The following is a 16,861-nucleotide window of genomic DNA, read 5'->3' on the forward strand; positions in this document are numbered from 1 at the left end:
TTGTTCCTAAGGCACCTCCCCCAGCTCCACCAGGAATCGAGCAACGTTCACTGATGAACATGACCACATGTGCCATGTATAATTTTTAAATCACTAGAATATAAAAATAGTAATGTTAATTTGGGGGCATTTTTCTTTTCGTATTTTTCTGTAAGCTCCAAAGTTCTTTCTAAGAAACGAATACATTTTGCGAGTAAGTTTTTGCTAAGTAAAAAAAAAAAAAATTGTTCTCTCTGAAAAAGAAAAAGGCAGGAAAAACAAACACCAAAATATTCTCCCCACTTGCCTCTGGATAACTGTGGGTGATTTTTGTTTTTATTTCCTTTTTGCTCAGCTGTAATTTCCAGTTTATCTACAGTGAAGTTTCATGACTTAAATCATGCCTGAGGCAGTAAAAGATTGCTTTGCAAACAACCTTGTAAAGCAGCCCTGTTAGGATGTCTACTTCACAGATGGGAAGACTGAGGCTCAGAGAAAGATACACGGCTTTGGTGCTCTTTGAATCATCTCTATCCCTCCACCCACACCGGATGCCTTCTGCTAACAGTTGAACTGATAAGTGAGTGACAAATGGGTAAGAAAAAAAAAAAAAAAGAGGGACTGGAGCAGGCAAGAGGGATGGAGAAACGCAAGTGGACGTTTGGAGAAAAGGGGAGAGCAAGTCCGGTGGAGGGAGGCCCGGCTGGCAGGACCAGTGACTTTCTCGCCACCCCCGCCCCCGCCATTCGATCGGTGACTCACCTTGCAGCTTGACCTCAGCGTTGGTGTGATACAGGCCTCCGTGGTGTGCCACTGTTCGGGCAGCCTCCAGGTGGGCCAGGATCACCTCCACACCGTGCTCTGTGCTGCCCCAGGGCTCAGGGCCCTCAGCAGGGGCTGAGTCACATTCCAGCAGCGTGATGAGCGGCAGCACATGGGGAAACGTGGTGTTGCTCAGCGGCGGGCCTTCTGCAGGGAGGGAGGCAGGTGCTTAGAGACCTTGGAGGCCCCACCATCCGCTCTGGTCCCAGGTAACAGGTGTGGCAGGGGAAGGGTCTTCCTGGGGTCCCTGACTGAGCCCCCAAGGCTCCCGACTCCCAAGGCAAGCCCCTCCTTGTGGATTCCTCCAGCTGAACCCACTGCAGCCTCGGCACAGCCCGGAGGGCCGAGCCTGGCCCTGGCTGCGGCACACACAGTCGCCAGGTGCAGAAAGTGAGCACAGGGAGAAGAGCCCACACTGAGCTCAGTCAAGCTCTCATCATCCACATTGCGAGGGTCTTTGCCGGCCCAGAGAGGGCTAGAGCCTGTCCAAGGTCACACAGCAAGGCGGGGGAAGTACCTTTGCCCTCGTTGAGGCTCTTGAGAAATGGCTTGAGCTTCTTCTCGTAGAGGATGGCACCCTCTGTGTGTCGCTGCCGAAGGGTCACCCATGTCTGCTCCAGCCGGGCAATCTGGGGAGATCAGACTGTGAGCGACCAGCCAGGAAAGGGGCCTGCATGGGCCACAGGCCACCCTGCTGAGTGGACACCCAGATATGGGATAATAATTATTATTATCACGGTCACCATTCACGTATCAGGGACAGTGCTGGCTGCATTTCACAGTCTCTCTTGAAGCCCTTGCAACAACTCATTTTACGGATGAGGGAACTAAGGCTCAGATAGGGAAATGACTTGCCCAAGGTCATTCCAAAATTAAGTGGCAGAGCTGGGAATTGAACCACGGCCTCTAGGACCCTGTTGTTCCTACTGACTCGGCACAGGAGAGCAAGTGTAGAGTGTGGATGAGGTTTGGGCTCTGAAATTAAACAGATCTGCTTCAAATCCCAACTTTTTCAGTCTCTGTGTGACCTCAGGCAAGTACTGCTGTGCCTCCGTTTCTCCAGAAGTAAAATGGGACAATAGAGGCACTTACTTCACAAGATTGTTTTGAGGAATCAGTGCTTGTAAAGTACTCAGTGTAGCACCTAGCATATATTAAGTGCTTGCTAAATGATAGCCATTTTATATTTATTCTTGAAATTCATTTAATATTTGTCACTCATTTTACAGGTGGGTAAACTGAAGCCCCAAGAAGGGGAAAGACTCGGACTCAGTTCTCACAGTTACCTTTGCACAAATGCTGCCTAAAAGTCACAAAGTTCTTCCTGATTCAATGTACAGTCATCGCAAAGGATCGTATCCCAGGGCTCCTCCAAACAGCGACTGCCTGAAGCCCAGCTCGAGATGCACCCCTCTGTACCTGAGCCATATCCAGGGCGCCCATGACCGCAGCGAAGCTGAACATGTTGCCCATGGTCCCCCGAAGTTCCGCCGCCAGCTGGATGGTCTTGTGCAGAAGCGCTGCCCGCTCCTCGGCGGAGCCCGTGCAGCCCAGGATGTCCACGGCCAGCATGATGGACATGGTGTGGAACCTGTCAGAGCCGCCAGGTCAGAGGGGAGGGGTCCTGTCACTGCTTGTGGTTGGGCGCCGAGGAGCGGAGGGGGCCGAGCCCAAAGTGACAGGTTGGAAAGGGTCAATGAGATTGGGGGGCGTGGCCAGAGCGAGGGAAAGCAAGCCCAAGGGCTTCTGATTGGTCAGTATAAGTCGGGGGTGGGGCCAGAGGCTTTTGAGCGCCAGGCTGAGGGGCTTGTGATCGATCAGCGGAATTCACCCGGCTGAACAGATTTAGGGAAGAAGAGTAGCTGGAGCTGATGGGCGGGGCCAAGGCTCGTGGAGTGTGATTGGTCAAGAGGGCGCAAAAGATGAAGCCGGAGATAAGAGGACTCCGTCTTTTGGGAAACCAGAATTGCTTGGAGCTGGACCCCGAGAAGTAGCGATTCGTCGATGGATAGAGGGCGTAGCCAGAATCCATGGGAGCAGGGCTGAGAGACTCTGATTGGCTAACCAGCCAAGCAAAAGGGCCGCGAGGTAGCCCGGGGTTCCCCCCACCCTCCTCGAGTCCTCGAGCGCCGGTGCTTGCCTTACCTTTCCAGCAGGTCTAGTCGTAGCTGCCGGCCATGGGGGAGGGTGAGCAGCTCCATGCCCCAGCGGACTCCCATTAGGGTCTGCATCTCCTTGGTAACGCCCAGTATCCTAGCAACCTGCAAGGACGCCCAGAGGGCTGATTAATTTCCTGTCGCGGCTGGCCCAGGCCATCTGGGAGTCAGAGAGCTTTATCTAGGAGGGCAGCGTGGCTGGGAGGCCGGGTTTGAATTCCAGCTCTAACCCTCTGCCACGGAGCAAATGAACTTCATTTTCACGGAAATGAGGGACAAACGGGAAAATGCCCAGAGGTGTTTGATCTGTGCTAGAGGTGACCAGGATACTCTTATTCCAGAAGGCAAATCTCAGACCCAGGGAGGGAAAGGGCTTGTCCAAGGTCACACACTGGGCCGAGAACCCAGAGATGCTCCCTTCACGCCTAGCCCTCTCCACAGGGCAATATCTCTACCCCCCTTTTCTTGCTTCCTGAGCTCAGAGACCAATGTGGCCTCCAAATGAAGTAATCAGTGCCCCCCCCAAAACTTCAGAGGGAGAACCTGAGGTGCAGAGAGAGTCTGGGTCCTTAGATGGTCAAGATTCATTCAAGCAAAGGCCCAGGCATTGACAATTTAGGAGTCTAGGTTATGAGTTTTGCTTATTTTGTCCACTAGGTGGCATGGGGGCTGGTAGTCTTGGCTTCTACATTTTACATTCCCGGGAACAGCCAGGCTGACTCTTAGCAAGCTGAAAAAGTGCCCCAGGGAGCCATACACCTCGAACTTTCCCCACTGCCCAGTTCTAGTGCCAAACTGGAAGAAGCAAGACTATCTTGTTTTTTGTTTAAAAGGAGAAAATGAAGGCACAGAGAGGTAAAGTGATCAGCCCAGAGTCACCCAGCAAGTAAAGGACAGCTGTGAAGCCAGAATCCAGGCCCACTAGCTATACTTGGGGAATTTGGGGGCTAGCTCCTCACCACCCCGACCTCTGTCCCAAAGCCAGAGGACAGAGGTGTTCTCTCTGCCCTGGTGCTCACCCAGCACCTACCAGGCAGTCAACTTTGGTGACGTGCCGGGCCAGCGTCCGGGCATCCACCTCTGCTAGCAGCTCCTTGACCTTGCGCAGGAGGCCCACCTCCAGTGGCCGGTTATCCTTGGGGATCAGTAGGGACTGGAAGGTGGCTGGGTTGAAGGAAGAGGTGGCTTCCACAATGGGGACCGTGAAGGCCCTGCCCCAGTCCCCCTCGGGGGCCCCATTTTCTGACAGTTCCTTTAGCCTCTCCCCGTAGCTCCTGGCCTGCCGGCTGGAGGCCTCAGCCGCTGCCCACTCTCGGCTGCCACGGACAGGAGGCTGGAGCTGGCAGTAATGGCCAGAGTCCGGGTCACTGTAGCTGCTAAGCGACGGTGATGGGGAGGCCTTGCAGAGCGTGTGGGAGGGACTGGCATAAGGGCCCTTGTCCGATTCCCCAGGGGGCTTTGGGGCACTTCCAGGACACAGCTGGGGTTCACTGGAGCGGCGGGTGACAGGGGAGGCAGGCAGCGCTGTGGCAGAGGGAGCTGCAGGGGCGGCGTGGACACGGGTCACTGCGGGGAGATAAAGGGAGAGAACTAGTTACCAGGGCTCCCCATCCAGTGAGGTTCTACCCTCTTCCCAAAGGACAGGCTCCATCCACCCTACAGGGGTGATGCCCCCACCTCCCTGCACCCAGGCCGGGCCCAACAGGCTCCGGCAAACTGACCGGGCCTCTGTGACGCTCTTAAGTCGTCTGGACCCCAGGAATTCACACGCTCCTGCCCTAAGGCTGCTGCAGCCTTGGGGAACCACTGAACTACTTGGACATTTCCATGACTCAGGGATGCTAATAAGCCCTTGCTGGGAGTTCACTGTGTGGAATTGTTTCTCAGGGAATTAGCACTAATGATTCATTGAGGACACATGTGCCAGGAGCTGGTGCCATGCTGGCAATACCCTGGTCAGCCACAGCAAAACCACCGTCCAAAATTAGAGGTGATGTATATTGAGCTCTTACTCCCTGCAAGATCCTTCTTTGCACATCAGTCCACTTAACCCTAACATCCTGGGAAGCAAGTATTTTCATGATCCTCATTCTACCATGAAAACACTGAGGCTCAGGGAGGTGAACTGATCTGCCTGAGCTCTCCTACCCAGCAAGGGATACGGCTGGGGTTTAAGTCCTCAACCCTGGATGCTTTACACTGCCATGTTGCTTAGAAAATGCCCAATAAATAATCTGTGGCAAGGAATTTTAACTTTTGCCCTCAGGGGAGTTGTTTTGCAGGGAAGTTTGTAGTGATGACGAGTCCGCGGGCCTGTGCTTAGGGAGGGATTTGTGACACCCTGTGTAGACCACACTGCACCAGAGCCCCTGCAGGCAAAGGTTCCTTCCAGAACGCCCACCTCCCTGCACACTTTGCCTGCCACGTGGACAATATGCACTATGGCCCGTGGAAAACACTCGTTTTTTACCTTCAGAAACGAAGTAGTGGCATGTGTCTGCAACAGGAATTTTCTTTATATCAAAAAAAAAAAAAAAAAGGCACAGTGCTCTGTACTTGCTGCTCAATTTTGCTATGACCCTGAAACTGCTCTAAAAAAATTCAAGCCTATTTAAAAGGAAAGAAAGAAAGAAAGAAAGAAAGAAAGAAAGAAAGAAAGAAAGAAAGAAAGAAAGAAAGAAAGAAAGAAAGAAAAAAGCACAAGACTAGCCTGTCTGAGCCAGCCATTTGGAAGCAAGGATGCGTTAAGTCCCAGCCAACGCGGGGCCCGGTAGGACACCCTACATGTGAAAGGCGCTTGACCCGTGGGGGCTGAGTATTGCTGTATAAGCCCACTTCCCAGCATTTGAGGCCAGGTTCAGTAACACAGCGAGCCTTTAACAGGCTTCACTGCATTCTGGAGAATGCACTGGAAACCTCTTCATGCACAGTGCCTAGTGCCCAGTAAGGGCTCAACAAATCTCTGCTGAATGAATGAGCCACGGATATGTTTTGTGTGTCAATATCAGTAGTTCTGCTGGCTGGTTTTTAGTGTAAATTCTTACAGGGCATCATTCTCAGTAAAGAGGTAGAAACACACACACTCACACACTGTAACGGAAGTCATCAAAGACGGAGCACCCGTGCACATACAAGGTCACTCCCACTAGATCCCCCCCACCTGGCCCTCCCCCTCCAGTGGCCATACCAGTACTGTAGGCGGGGGAGCTGGGACTCTCAGAGATGGGAGACATGGGCGAGTGCAGGTCTGGGATCTGGTCCATGCTGAGGGCACAGTTGCGGATGGATTCCCGGGGGTGGGGCAGTGATGTGCTGTGGAGCAGATACCTTCATGAGCAGAAAGCCCAGAGGGCAGAATCCTCAGCTGGCCTTAGGACTGTCACCTCTCCCTCCATCCTAGATTGACTGAACTTCAGAAGCAGAAAAGGCTTGGGGATTGTAGAGTCCAACCCCCCGATTGGCAAATACAAACCCGAAGCCCAGAGGAGGAAGTGTTTGTGCAGTCCACCACCCACACAACTGCTCTCTTCCCGGAGAACCTTGCCCCCACTTGGAGAACTGTCTGGGAAGTAGGCCTAGCAGAAAGGATGGGGAGCCTAAGGGAACTATGCCCCCCAGCCTGGCACCTCCTCACTGCTCCCACACTATGTTCAGAATGCCAGATCCTGGCACAATTACGGTCACTGGTTCTAAACCACAGGCAAAGCGGCTACTGCCCAAAGGGTTTCCAACCAGCAATTTCTTGGCTGATGGCACCCAGCGCAGGCCTAGGGAGATGGGACCCATGCAGGTGCTGGTGGCACAGGACGGCAGGTCTCTTTGCCAAAGGCCGGGGAGGCCATAGGAATTAGGGGTATAGACTTTGGAGTCGCGGACCTGGATTTGAACCTCGGTCTCACCCTTCTCCAGCAAGTGGCTTCGCCTCTCTAAACCTATCTCCTCATCTGTAACGTGGGTGTGTACACAGGAGCCAGCTCCTGTGGACATGGGAGTTGACGAGCCTGGGCACAGAGAGCACTCAGCACAGGGCAGGGTGCACACTGGGGTCTCAGGAATGAGTCGCTGCCGTGGCTTTTCCCGGCCTCGTCTCACGCCGCCCCAGAAGCAACCAGGTGTCACCAAAATGTTGTCGGGACATCCCATGCCCTGTGCAGTGGTTTGCACACTGCAAAGCCTTCCGCTCTGATGCCCACCTCACCCTAGGCAGGTGGGTGGGGAGGGGTAGCAGCGGTGGCAGGGACAGGACGGCAGCCAGGGGTCCCCCTAGGCCAGGGGGCTGAGTAGGGGCCCTTTATGGGCAGGAACGTGGCCGTGAGAAAGGAGGAGGGGCAGGGCCCAGAGAGCTCAGCTAGTCATGGCAGAGCTGAGGCTGCAACCGGCACCTGGCTGCCTGCAAACCCTTCGCTCGCCCTTCCTCTTCCTCGCTGCAGGAAGGACACTGAGGCTCCAGGACAATAATTCCGCCCAGTTCAGTGTGGCCGGGCCTTCTGTCCCTCACTAGCACTCTGATGACTGATACCCCGACTTGACAAATGGGGAGACGGAGGCCTAGGGTGGGGTCCTCGCTTACCTGGTGGGGCAGCCATCGCTACGGGTGACCTTGTCGGCGGTGAGCCCGTCAGTCATGGTGACGCTGCGCCGCTTCATGTGGCTGCCCTTGGGGCCCGAGGGGCTGGCGGGGCCAGCAGCCTTGCCACTGCCCTGGCCCAAGCCATAGCAGGCCTCCAGGTAGCGCAGCGGGAAGGTGCGATTGACGGGGCAGTAGATGATGGCCCCGCTCTGTTCGGACACAGCCTTGCGACTGCCCACGTGGTACCGCACGAGGGCGGGCACGTGGTCGAAGCTCTCCTGCTCAAACAGGTACTGGATGTGGGTGTAGCTCTCACCCGCCTTCACCACGACCTTGTTGATCTTGAAGTGCAAGGCCTGGTTGCGCCAGCGGCAGGTGAGGACATAGTCACCCAGGCTGGTGAGTGAGTCCCGGATGAGGAAGTCGCCATTGCGCTGCACCAGGGTCTCTGATACCTGTGGGAGGCAGTGGTCAGGCTGGAGTAGGGCAGGGGCAGGAGAGGGCCAGACCCAGGATCTGGGGGACACAGTGAACAGAGATATCTAAAGTTTGGGAGGGGGGAAGCAGTGACCCAGATTCAAGAGGGTGATGCAGCCACAGGCCCTGGGTCTGGTGCACAGAGGCTCAGGAATGGGAGGAATAACACCCTGGAATGTGTGTTACGGGGACACCGAGTCTGGGGGCACTGGCGGTCACACGATCTGAAACTCAGGTCTCAGACCTGCTCCTTCTTAGGGCCCGAGCTGGACAGAGTGAATTCCCAATCCTCATTCCTCCAAGGACGCTGTGTTCTCACATGGCTCTGGGCCTTCATACCCTCCGGCTGCTTTTTCTGCCTGGACCAACCTTCCCACCCTGCCCACCTGATGAACTCTTATCCATCTTTCACCGGCCTCTCTCATCAGTGCCCCCTCCTCAGGGCTCGCCCACATTCCCTGCTGGGCACTCCATTCTTGCACTTCCTCCACTGGGCTCTGACTTCCTACCTGTCAGTCCCCACCTCGGACTACCAGCCCTCCGGGGAAGCCACCACCCCTTTTCTCTCTGCATTCTTGGTGCCCAGCACAGGGCCTGACAGAGTTGATGCTTGACAAAGACTGGGAGCATGGTGAGAGAGGGAATAGGTGACTATCAGCCTGTCTGTGCCTCAGCCCAGAAACTCAACTGTGCCAAAACTGAGAATCCTTGGCATTGACACTCACTAGCCAAATGCACGAGAGGCCAATGTATAGCCCCACAGGAATAACATTTAAAAGTAATAGTAATAACAACATTAATAATAACATGGAGTTTACCGCATATCAGGCATCAAGTTTAAGCACTTTAATTCCCACAACAACCCTTTAAGGTAGCTACAATCATTATTCTCCATCTCTTAGATGAAGAAACAGGCTCAGAGAGGTGAAGTGACTTGTACAAGGTCACACAGTCAGTAAACGACAGAGCTAGACTTCGTTGCCATCCACTCAGATTGAATCTACCAAGCAATGGGTCAGAGCCTATCTGGGCAGGGCTGGCCAAGGTGGTGGATGGAAGCATCTAGGGCTGAAGTCCCACCCAGGGTCCACTCACCTCACGGGGGATGCGGCCATGGTACCAGGCATGGCTGCGGAGATCTGTGCTGCTGAGTTTGAGTTCCTCCTCCAATTCCTTGTGCAGTTTCTCGGGTGAGGAGTCCAGGATGTACTTCTCCTTGGAGAACTGGGCAGGAGACAGCAAAGAGTTGGCTTCCAGTCTGAAGCCCCCTTCCTTCTTCTCTCCCACCCCCTCCCCACCCCAGGTGAACTGCTTCCATCCTTGGACCCTGGGAAGACTTAGGCACAGGTGCCAGAAAGGTCCTCACCCGTGAGTCCCTAGACCAGCAGGAATAAGGAAATCTCAATTAGTCCTACTATGTTCCAGACCCTGTGCTATGTGCCAGGAGTAAATGAGGCAATAAACAAACCAGTCCCTGTCCTCAAGGAAGCTCCTAGTCTAGGAGGGGAAGCAAAAGCGACATGAACATTTGAGCAGAATAAGGTCAGCACCACCGTACTGGACAGCGGCAAAGACCCGAGCGGCTTTTAGGAGGCAGAAGTGTAGGCGAGGTAGAGTGGTCCAGGAAGCCTTCCTGGAGGGCATGGAAACAACAAAACACTCATTCTGCACCAAAAACACCGAACAGATCTTGCCTTGGGAGAGGGAGGATTTCTACAGGTGGATCTGGGAGGTAAGGCAGCAGGTACCCAGGAAAAGGCATGGACAAAAACTTAGGGCTGGGTGGACGAGGATACATTCTGGGATGCTGAATTATACAGTGGAAGGCTGGAGGAGGCAGCTATAAACAGGGAAGCAGAGGCCTCCACACAGACATCTCTGCTGTCCTTTACAACTCCCAAAGCCCTTTCTACCTTGCCATCTCAAGCAATCCTGGCCAGATGGGTAAACTGTGGCCAAGCAGAGAAGCCAAAGGGCACTCAGTGGAGTTAATGCCCAGGACTACCCCCTCCCACCTGCCAAAGAGGGAGACTCCTGGTTTCCTGGTTACTGTGGCCCAGGGTTGAATACCTAAGAGCAGAGGGAGGGGAGTTCCTGCCGCCAGGTGCACCCCCACCATGAAGCCCTGCCCAGTCCTGGCTGTGCCATGTGAGTTCTCTGGGCCTCAGTTTCCTCCTCTGCAAAATGGGCTTAATGACAGACCCTGCCTCACTGGATTCCAAGGATGAAAGGAGATAATACTCCAGAGGACCCATAGATGTCCTTGTCACTGTGAGGACATGTGAAATTACTTTCTGTCCCTTCCCCCAACTCCAGGCCCCAAAGATGACTGCTCTAGGATAGGTAGACTGACCCTGAACAGGCCAGGACAGATGAAAGGGACACTAGAGGGCCTGGCTTCGGTCCAGGTGACAGTATTTCCCCAGGACCCCCTACTCACTCGGTCCAAGGGTCCTCCAGTCCACTCCCTGCCTTTTCAGACTTCTCAAAGATCTCAGAGCCTAACTCTGCAGCTCCATTCCCCACCCTTCTGCTCCCACACTGCCTCAGTTTATCCCAACCCACACTGCTCCCAAGACACTCTAATTCCCAGCTTCAGCGATATCTAGAGTCTCTGACTTCATTATTTCAACAATGATTAAGCCCCCATTCTGGGACAGGTCCTGTGCTAGGGGCTGAGGCCCCAAGGTCATCAGGACGGGTGACTTCTGCCTTAGAGGAGCCATGCAATTCCAGGTTTTCTGAATGTTTAGAGATGCACAGAGAGCTCTGGGAGCTAAGAGAGTCCCTCCGCATCTAGTCAGGGAGTAGAGTCCCTGAAGAGGTGATGTTTCCACGGAGGCCTGCAGAAGGACTGGATGAGCCCAGCAAAAGCATCAAGGCAGGGTGGCAGACAGGCAGACAGGCAGACAGGTGGGCAGAGAAGAGCTTCTGGGAAGAAAGTGGCAGAGCCAAGGTCCTGGGGTGGGGGAAAGTTTCAAAGGGTCAAGAATGATGGGGGCAGGTGCAGCAGGGCTGTCAGGCTGCTGTGGGGGGCTGGAGGCCACAGAGGGCTTTTCAAGATTCAGTCTGCTGTGTGGAAAGTGGCTTAGTGCTTTCCAGGCAAAGGCAGGGGAGGGTGGGGCACAAGGGTGGGGACTGGGGAAAGGGTGTTTGTTTATGTGTAGCCTTTGACCGGGTATAGGGAAAGAGGGTGGAGGGGTCAGAGAGGATTTGAGATGGGGATCCTGGGGTGGACAATGAGATACTCTCCAAGGTGAGAAAGGCAGGAGCAGGAGCAGCTTGGTGATGGGCACATGAAAACCTGGGCATTGAGAAGTGTGTGGGGCCCTGGGACAGATGGTGGGGGTCAGTGATGGTACAAGTGCTCAGGAAAAGACAGGTTCTGGGGATGGGGATTCTGTACATCCTCCTCCACCCCGGGTAGAAACTGATACCCCCAAAGGGCAGTTAGGCCAAGCACTGAACTGGGGTGGGGGTCCCCTCAGATACCTACGCTTCTGTATGGAGTTCCCTATTCTTCGGGGTCCTTGGTCTCCCTTCTTACATCACCCCACACCCTGGGGAGGGAAGAGTGAGAGTCACAGGGGAGAGGACAACAGTACCCCAGCCTTCTGGAGTTCTCCTTGATAAAAAGCATGTAACTGAGAACTCACCCCAGTTCCACAGCTGGAGCAAGACGGACATGGGGCAACGAAGGGGAGCGGGTTGTGTGGTGAAGAACCTGGCCACCAGACTCTGCCCGCCACTGTGTGACCTTGCGCTAGTCATTTTCCCTCTCTGAGCCTGAGTAGCCTCATCTGTAAAGGGGGTGGGGGTGGGGTACTGGGATCCACTTTTTCAATGGTCACGGAAAGAATCTGGGGTAACCAACTTTGTCCTCCCACATACTGAGGGTAGGGAGCCCTCGGGTCCTTGTGCCCTCCTCCTCACTCTCGACTTGGGGGTCCCCAGCTCCCAAAACTGGGGGTGGGGGGGGAGCGTTGCGGGCTGGGGCGCGAATGCAGCATCCTTGAGCTCGGCGCACCCCTATTGGCCAGAGATGATCTCACCGCCTCCCCGCCTGCGCGCGCCTCATTGGCCAGTGCGGGGATGCTGCGCTCCGCCGCCGGCGGGGCCGTCATTCAGGCGGGCTCGGAGCGTGTGTGTGAGCCTCGCGGAGCGCAGAGGTGACGCGCCCGCCGTCCCCCAGGGGTCTCCGGAGGCAAAAGCGCAGAGACCCTCGGTCAGGGTCTTGACCCCTAAACCCCAGCCCGAGCCCAGCAAGCCCCCCCTCCAGCTTCCTACGGTCTGGCAACCCCAAGCAAGGCCATCCCCAGATGATGCTCCGCAGAGAGGCGGGGTCCGGGTCCTCCCCTCCACCCCCTTCCGTTTAACCCTTTCACCGCCGCGGCGCGGTCCCGCACTGCCCGGCCGGCTGGGCTGGGAGCCCCGCGCCCCGAGCCTGCCCTAGTCCACCTAGAGGGCGGGAGGGTGGCGGGCTCCCTGGCCCCAGCCCTGGCACCCGCAGCATCCCTTCAGCTTCGCGCCCCTCACTCAGCCTTCGGACCCCAGCCCACAGCCCCCGGTACAATGGGGAGCCAGCCTGCCCCGGTCAGCCGCAGGGGCCGGAGCGCTCGCTGGAGGACCGGCAGGACGCCGGGGGACCGCAGCTCCCGGTACCCAGTGCCCCAGCTCAGCTCCTTCTGAGAAGGCAGGACCCGAACGACAGTCCCGCAGCCCCGAGTCCCGGGAGCGGCAGCCCGGACCCTCACCCTGCGGAGCGACTGGGCGCCCAGAGGTGAGGCTGGGGCGACCCCGCCCCCTCCCGCAGCCCCGGCCCCTGCCCCGGCCCCGCCAGACCCTGCGAGGCGCCCCCGGGCTGAGGCTCGCGGCCCCCGGGGCCCGGGGCGGAGCGGCCGGGGTCCCAGCCCGGAGCGCCTGGCGGGGACCGAGCCGCCCCCTCACCTGCACCTGCACGAAGGAGCCGCGGTAGAAGCAGCAGGCGGCGGCCGACAGGGCGCTCCACAGGCTGCACCGCTCGGTCATGGTGGGGCCGGGCGTCCGGGGCCGGGCCGGTGCGGGGGGCGGCGGCCGGCGGGGCAGGGGCGCGGGGACCGACCGGGCTGGGCACCGGCTGCGCGTGCCTCTCGGCGGCGCGATTACCTCATCGCCTTGGCGGGGGAGGAGCGGGGAGGCGGGGCGGGGAGACCCCACCCTCCGGCCGGCCAGGGGAGGGGAGGGGGCCATTGTTCCTCCCTCCGCCCGCCCCCCGCTCCCCGCCCCTCGCCCCGCGCGCTCCAGCCCCGCAGGGCTGCCTGGAGTCGGGGGATGCGGAGCAGAGGACCAGCCTAGGGGGGCGGTCACGGAGGGGCAGCGGGATGGGGTGGGGATGCCTGGGCTCGGGAGGGGGTGGGGGGTCCTGCCTCCCCTACGCGCCGTACCCTGTACCCTTCGCTGACCCGGGGCGGGCAAAGACTTTGAATTAAATCGTATCCAAAGCCGGAAACAAACCCCTGTACGCGTTTGACCAAATCCTTTGTGGCCTCGGGAAATCTCCCAGAGCCCAGGATTTCTCCCCTCTGACTCGGAATCAGGGACTCTGCTGAGAATTGTCACCGGATGCTGATCTGACAGACTCTGGGGGTGCAGAGGGCCAGTAAGGCTCAATGCTTAGGGCACCAACCTGGGTTCACCTAGCAGTGCCCCCACCTCCACCCCACCATCCCCTCCTCTTGGAGCCCAGGTTCACTCATCTGGAAAACATACCTGTGCTGACCTCATACAACCCTTCTGAGCCTCGGCTGAGTTGATGCACGTTAAGTTGCCAGGCATGAAGTAAGTGCTCAGTAAATGCATGCTACTATTTTCAAGCTTATTGCCGGGGCTTTTTGTGCTGCGATTAAAGAGAGTCATCGCTGACTCTGCATCAGTCAGGCCTAAGGTACAAATCCTTGTGACAGGCTGTGTGACGTTAGGGATGTGAGTCCACCTCGCCGGGCTTCAGTTGTTTGATTCTTTTCTGCAAACACATCTGAAGCTCTGAGCAGGGAGCTTGGAGTTTTACGGTCTTGGAACTTGGGAACCCTTGCTTTAGAATCAAAGTATTCACATCAGGGTCTGAGAACCCTGGAGTTCCTTAAGCTGGTGCCTCGGGGCAGGAACGGACTTTTGGTAACTGGCTATTGATTTTACCACCGTCTGAGGCTTGAAGCTAAACCTAATGTTCTTTTGACCGCACCCGTTAGAGAACCGTTTAATCAGTTCCAGCCAGCAGGTATTATTTCTTTTATAATATTTTAAAATACATTTTTTTTTAGCCCCATACACTAAAGGAAAAATACAAAGTTAATAATCCTCACAGGGATCTTACTACCACCAGTGATGGGGATCTCACTACCTTGCCAGGTGACTGAGAATTGTGGGCTGCTGAAATGTGTGCCCTGTGGGTCCTACCCACTGGCTTTGGTGCCAGTTCTCCCTAAGGCCTCTGTCCCTCTGTGGTGCAAGGGCTCTAGATAAGGAGCCAGGGCGAGATTCCCAGAGCAGCTACAGTTCAACTTGCTGCAGCCCGGGGCTGCACTTTCTGGGCTCACCCAGCTTGCCTTCTGACCCTTGCCCACACTCTTGCCTCTGCTTGGATCACTCAAGTGCCTATCTCTGCTTATCTTTGCTCCTTCTCAGCTTTTCCTCTGGGGACAGGATTGTGGTGAACATTCCTGGTCAACCCCAATGGCTTGGCTTCAACGCTTCCTCCTCCAGAAAGCCTTCCTCGATCTCCCGCTCCCCACCTCCCAAGCTCCCCTACATCCTGAGCTCCAATAGCTTCCTTCACTAGTCACGAACACAGAGTTTTATAGGCAACATCTCAGATGATGGAATGTTCCTGAGGTCAGGAGCCAGGCCAGCCTGCTCTATTCCAGGCCCAGCAACCCTACTTATGGGGATGGACTCATTGAGCCCACAGCAATCCTAGGTGGGAGGAGCCTCTGCTACCACATAGGTGAACACTGAGGCTCAGAGAGGTGACCCACATACCCAAAGTCATGTAGCAAGCAAGTGGCAGATCTGGGACTAAAATTTGGGTCTGCTGGATTACAAAACAAAAGCCCAAACCACTCTGTATGATTTTGTCCTGGTCCCCATGTGGACCCTTTGAACACAAGACCTGGACCTCCTGCCTCTGCTGTATGCTCCGTACTCAGCAGGCAGCCTGGCCCAGTGTGGGTGCTCCCGGAGGCGGAAGGCCAAGGACTTTGTCCATGGCCTTGGCATCAGATAAAATTGGATAGCAGGGGCGCCTGGGTGGCTCAGTTGGTTAAGCATCCTGCTTCGGCTCAGGTCATGATCTCACAGTTCGTGAGTTCAAGCCTTGCGTCGGGCTCTGTGCCGACAGCTCAGAGCCTGGAGCCTGCTTCGGATTCTGTGCCTCCCTCTCTGTCTGCTCCTCCCTCGCTCAGTCTCTGTCTCTCAAATTTGAACTGCAATCTCAGTTCTGCCCCGTGGTAGCAGTGTGTGGCTGTGGGCAAAATCACTGTGCATCTCTGGGCCCCAAGTTTCCCAAGCGTAGATGGGTACACAGGAAGACCTTCCCTGCCCAGCGATGAGGGAAGAAGTCAAAGACCTCCTTCATGTACAGAGCTCATAACTGTCTCCCTTCCAGTGCTGGCAGCCAGCACAGGGCTCTGCACACAGTAGGCACCCAAGACGTAAAGTTACTCTCGTTATCATCATCGTCTCAAAACTGCATTCTCAACATTCCCAGCGCCCGGGACAAATTAAGTGTGTGGCAAACATGAGCTGCATCCATGATCTGTGATGAAAACTGAGGCACCTTTTCTTGCTCCCACCTCTCAACATCAGCACATGCTCAGAGACCACGTGGGATTGGGGCTCCGCGGTCTGTGTAGGGAGACATCCTCCGGGCCCTGTCCAGCTGGCAGGTGGGTGGGGTCTGGTGGTAACAAACAGTGGGGTGTCCTGTGTTTGGGGCTGGGAGACAATGGCATGGGAAGAAGGTCCTCGGGAGTGAAACCAGAGCCCAAGCTCCGCACCGACCCCGAGACCCTCTCCTCCTGGGAACAGGCAGTGAGGTCCCGCTCCCAACAAGGCTCAGAAAAGAACCCTGCCCTTCATGGAACAGGCTCTGAGCTGTCCAGTGTCCCCTGCCCAGCCCCTCTTACCTTCACGTAGTCCCCGCCAGCCTCTGGTTCTCCAGCAGCCCTGGAAGGAGAGAAGAGAGCTGAGTGTACCCAGCCCTACCTGGATCCCCAGCTGCCAGCTTCTGCCCACCTGCCTGGTGCCAGCATCTGGCCCTCAAGGCCCCAGAGGGCTAATCCTGAAGCCAGGAGGGGGGCATTGCAGCTGACAGCGCTCACTCTCCAGTTGTGCAACCCCACACAAATCCCCTTACCTCTCTGGGGCAGTGGTGGGCTGGGGAGGGGGGGTCCTACCTGAGAACTGGGGATAATGACAGCCTCTGCCTCCCTGGGTTGTCGCCAGGACTCCAGGAGCTGATAAATGTTCCATACTTCCCAGATCACTGTCTTCACCCAGCTTCAGAGCATCCAAGTGTTCTCATCCCTCTCCACTCCAAATACTGGTGGCCCCAGGCTGGGGCTCAGCCTCCTCTCCCCCCACCAAGACCCTGCACTCTCTTCCTGTGCAGAGTGGCCAGCTCAGCAACACAATGTGGTGCTGTTGCTGGTGACTGTTGGCTGTGGAATGGATCCCCCAGCCTTCAGGGTGGCTGGGATGGGACCTGGAGAGGCCAGAGGCCAGGAGTGGCTAGCTTTCCCAGGTGCCAGACAGATACTAACCTTCCTTGTAGGGGACGCTGTGAGCCACCTCCCCCGGGCCCTTGACCTTAAATGCCATC

At 56.4% G+C, this 16,861-nt stretch overlaps 1 protein-coding gene and 1 long non-coding RNA gene across 8 annotated transcripts in view; one reads left to right on the top strand and one right to left on the bottom strand.

The window, feature by feature from the left end:
- SH2D3C (SH2 domain containing 3C) overlaps window positions 1–16,861 on the bottom strand; it is a 30,307-nt gene that overhangs the window by 670 nt on the left and 12,776 nt on the right. For 2 of the 7 annotated variants that reach the window (XM_086684086.1, XM_086684087.1), the window contains exons 2-11: window positions 16,167–16,206; window positions 13,753–13,879; window positions 9,100–9,228; window positions 7,528–7,982; window positions 6,145–6,269; window positions 3,988–4,523; window positions 2,947–3,062; window positions 2,221–2,392; window positions 1,319–1,430; window positions 742–948 (exon numbers count right to left, since the gene is read on the bottom strand). In XM_086684086.1, the coding sequence (XP_086540212.1) occupies window positions 742–948; window positions 1,319–1,430; window positions 2,221–2,392; window positions 2,947–3,062; window positions 3,988–4,523; window positions 6,145–6,269; window positions 7,528–7,982; window positions 9,100–9,228; window positions 13,753–13,842 (1,942 nt within the window). In that variant the 5' untranslated portion in view covers window positions 13,843–13,879; window positions 16,167–16,206. Of the gene's footprint in view, window positions 1–741; window positions 949–1,318; window positions 1,431–2,220; window positions 2,393–2,946; window positions 3,063–3,987; window positions 4,524–6,144; window positions 6,270–7,527; window positions 7,983–9,099; window positions 9,229–12,951; window positions 13,179–13,752; window positions 13,880–16,166; window positions 16,207–16,861 lie in introns of those variants that run through there. The other 5 variants (XM_025922838.2, XM_086684088.1, XM_086684085.1 and 2 more) reach the window with 4 other exon arrangements.
- LOC147575072 (uncharacterized) lies at window positions 333–5,210 on the top strand. The gene is made up of 2 exons (XR_015243088.1): window positions 333–559; window positions 2,031–5,210. It is a non-coding gene; the product is annotated as an uncharacterized LOC147575072 (long non-coding RNA).

The sequence above is a fragment of the Puma concolor genome, chromosome D4 (assembly GCF_028749965.1).
Source record: "Puma concolor isolate L17-30 chromosome D4, mPumCon1.1.hap2, whole genome shotgun sequence".
Lineage (NCBI taxonomy): Eukaryota > Metazoa > Chordata > Mammalia > Carnivora > Felidae > Puma > Puma concolor.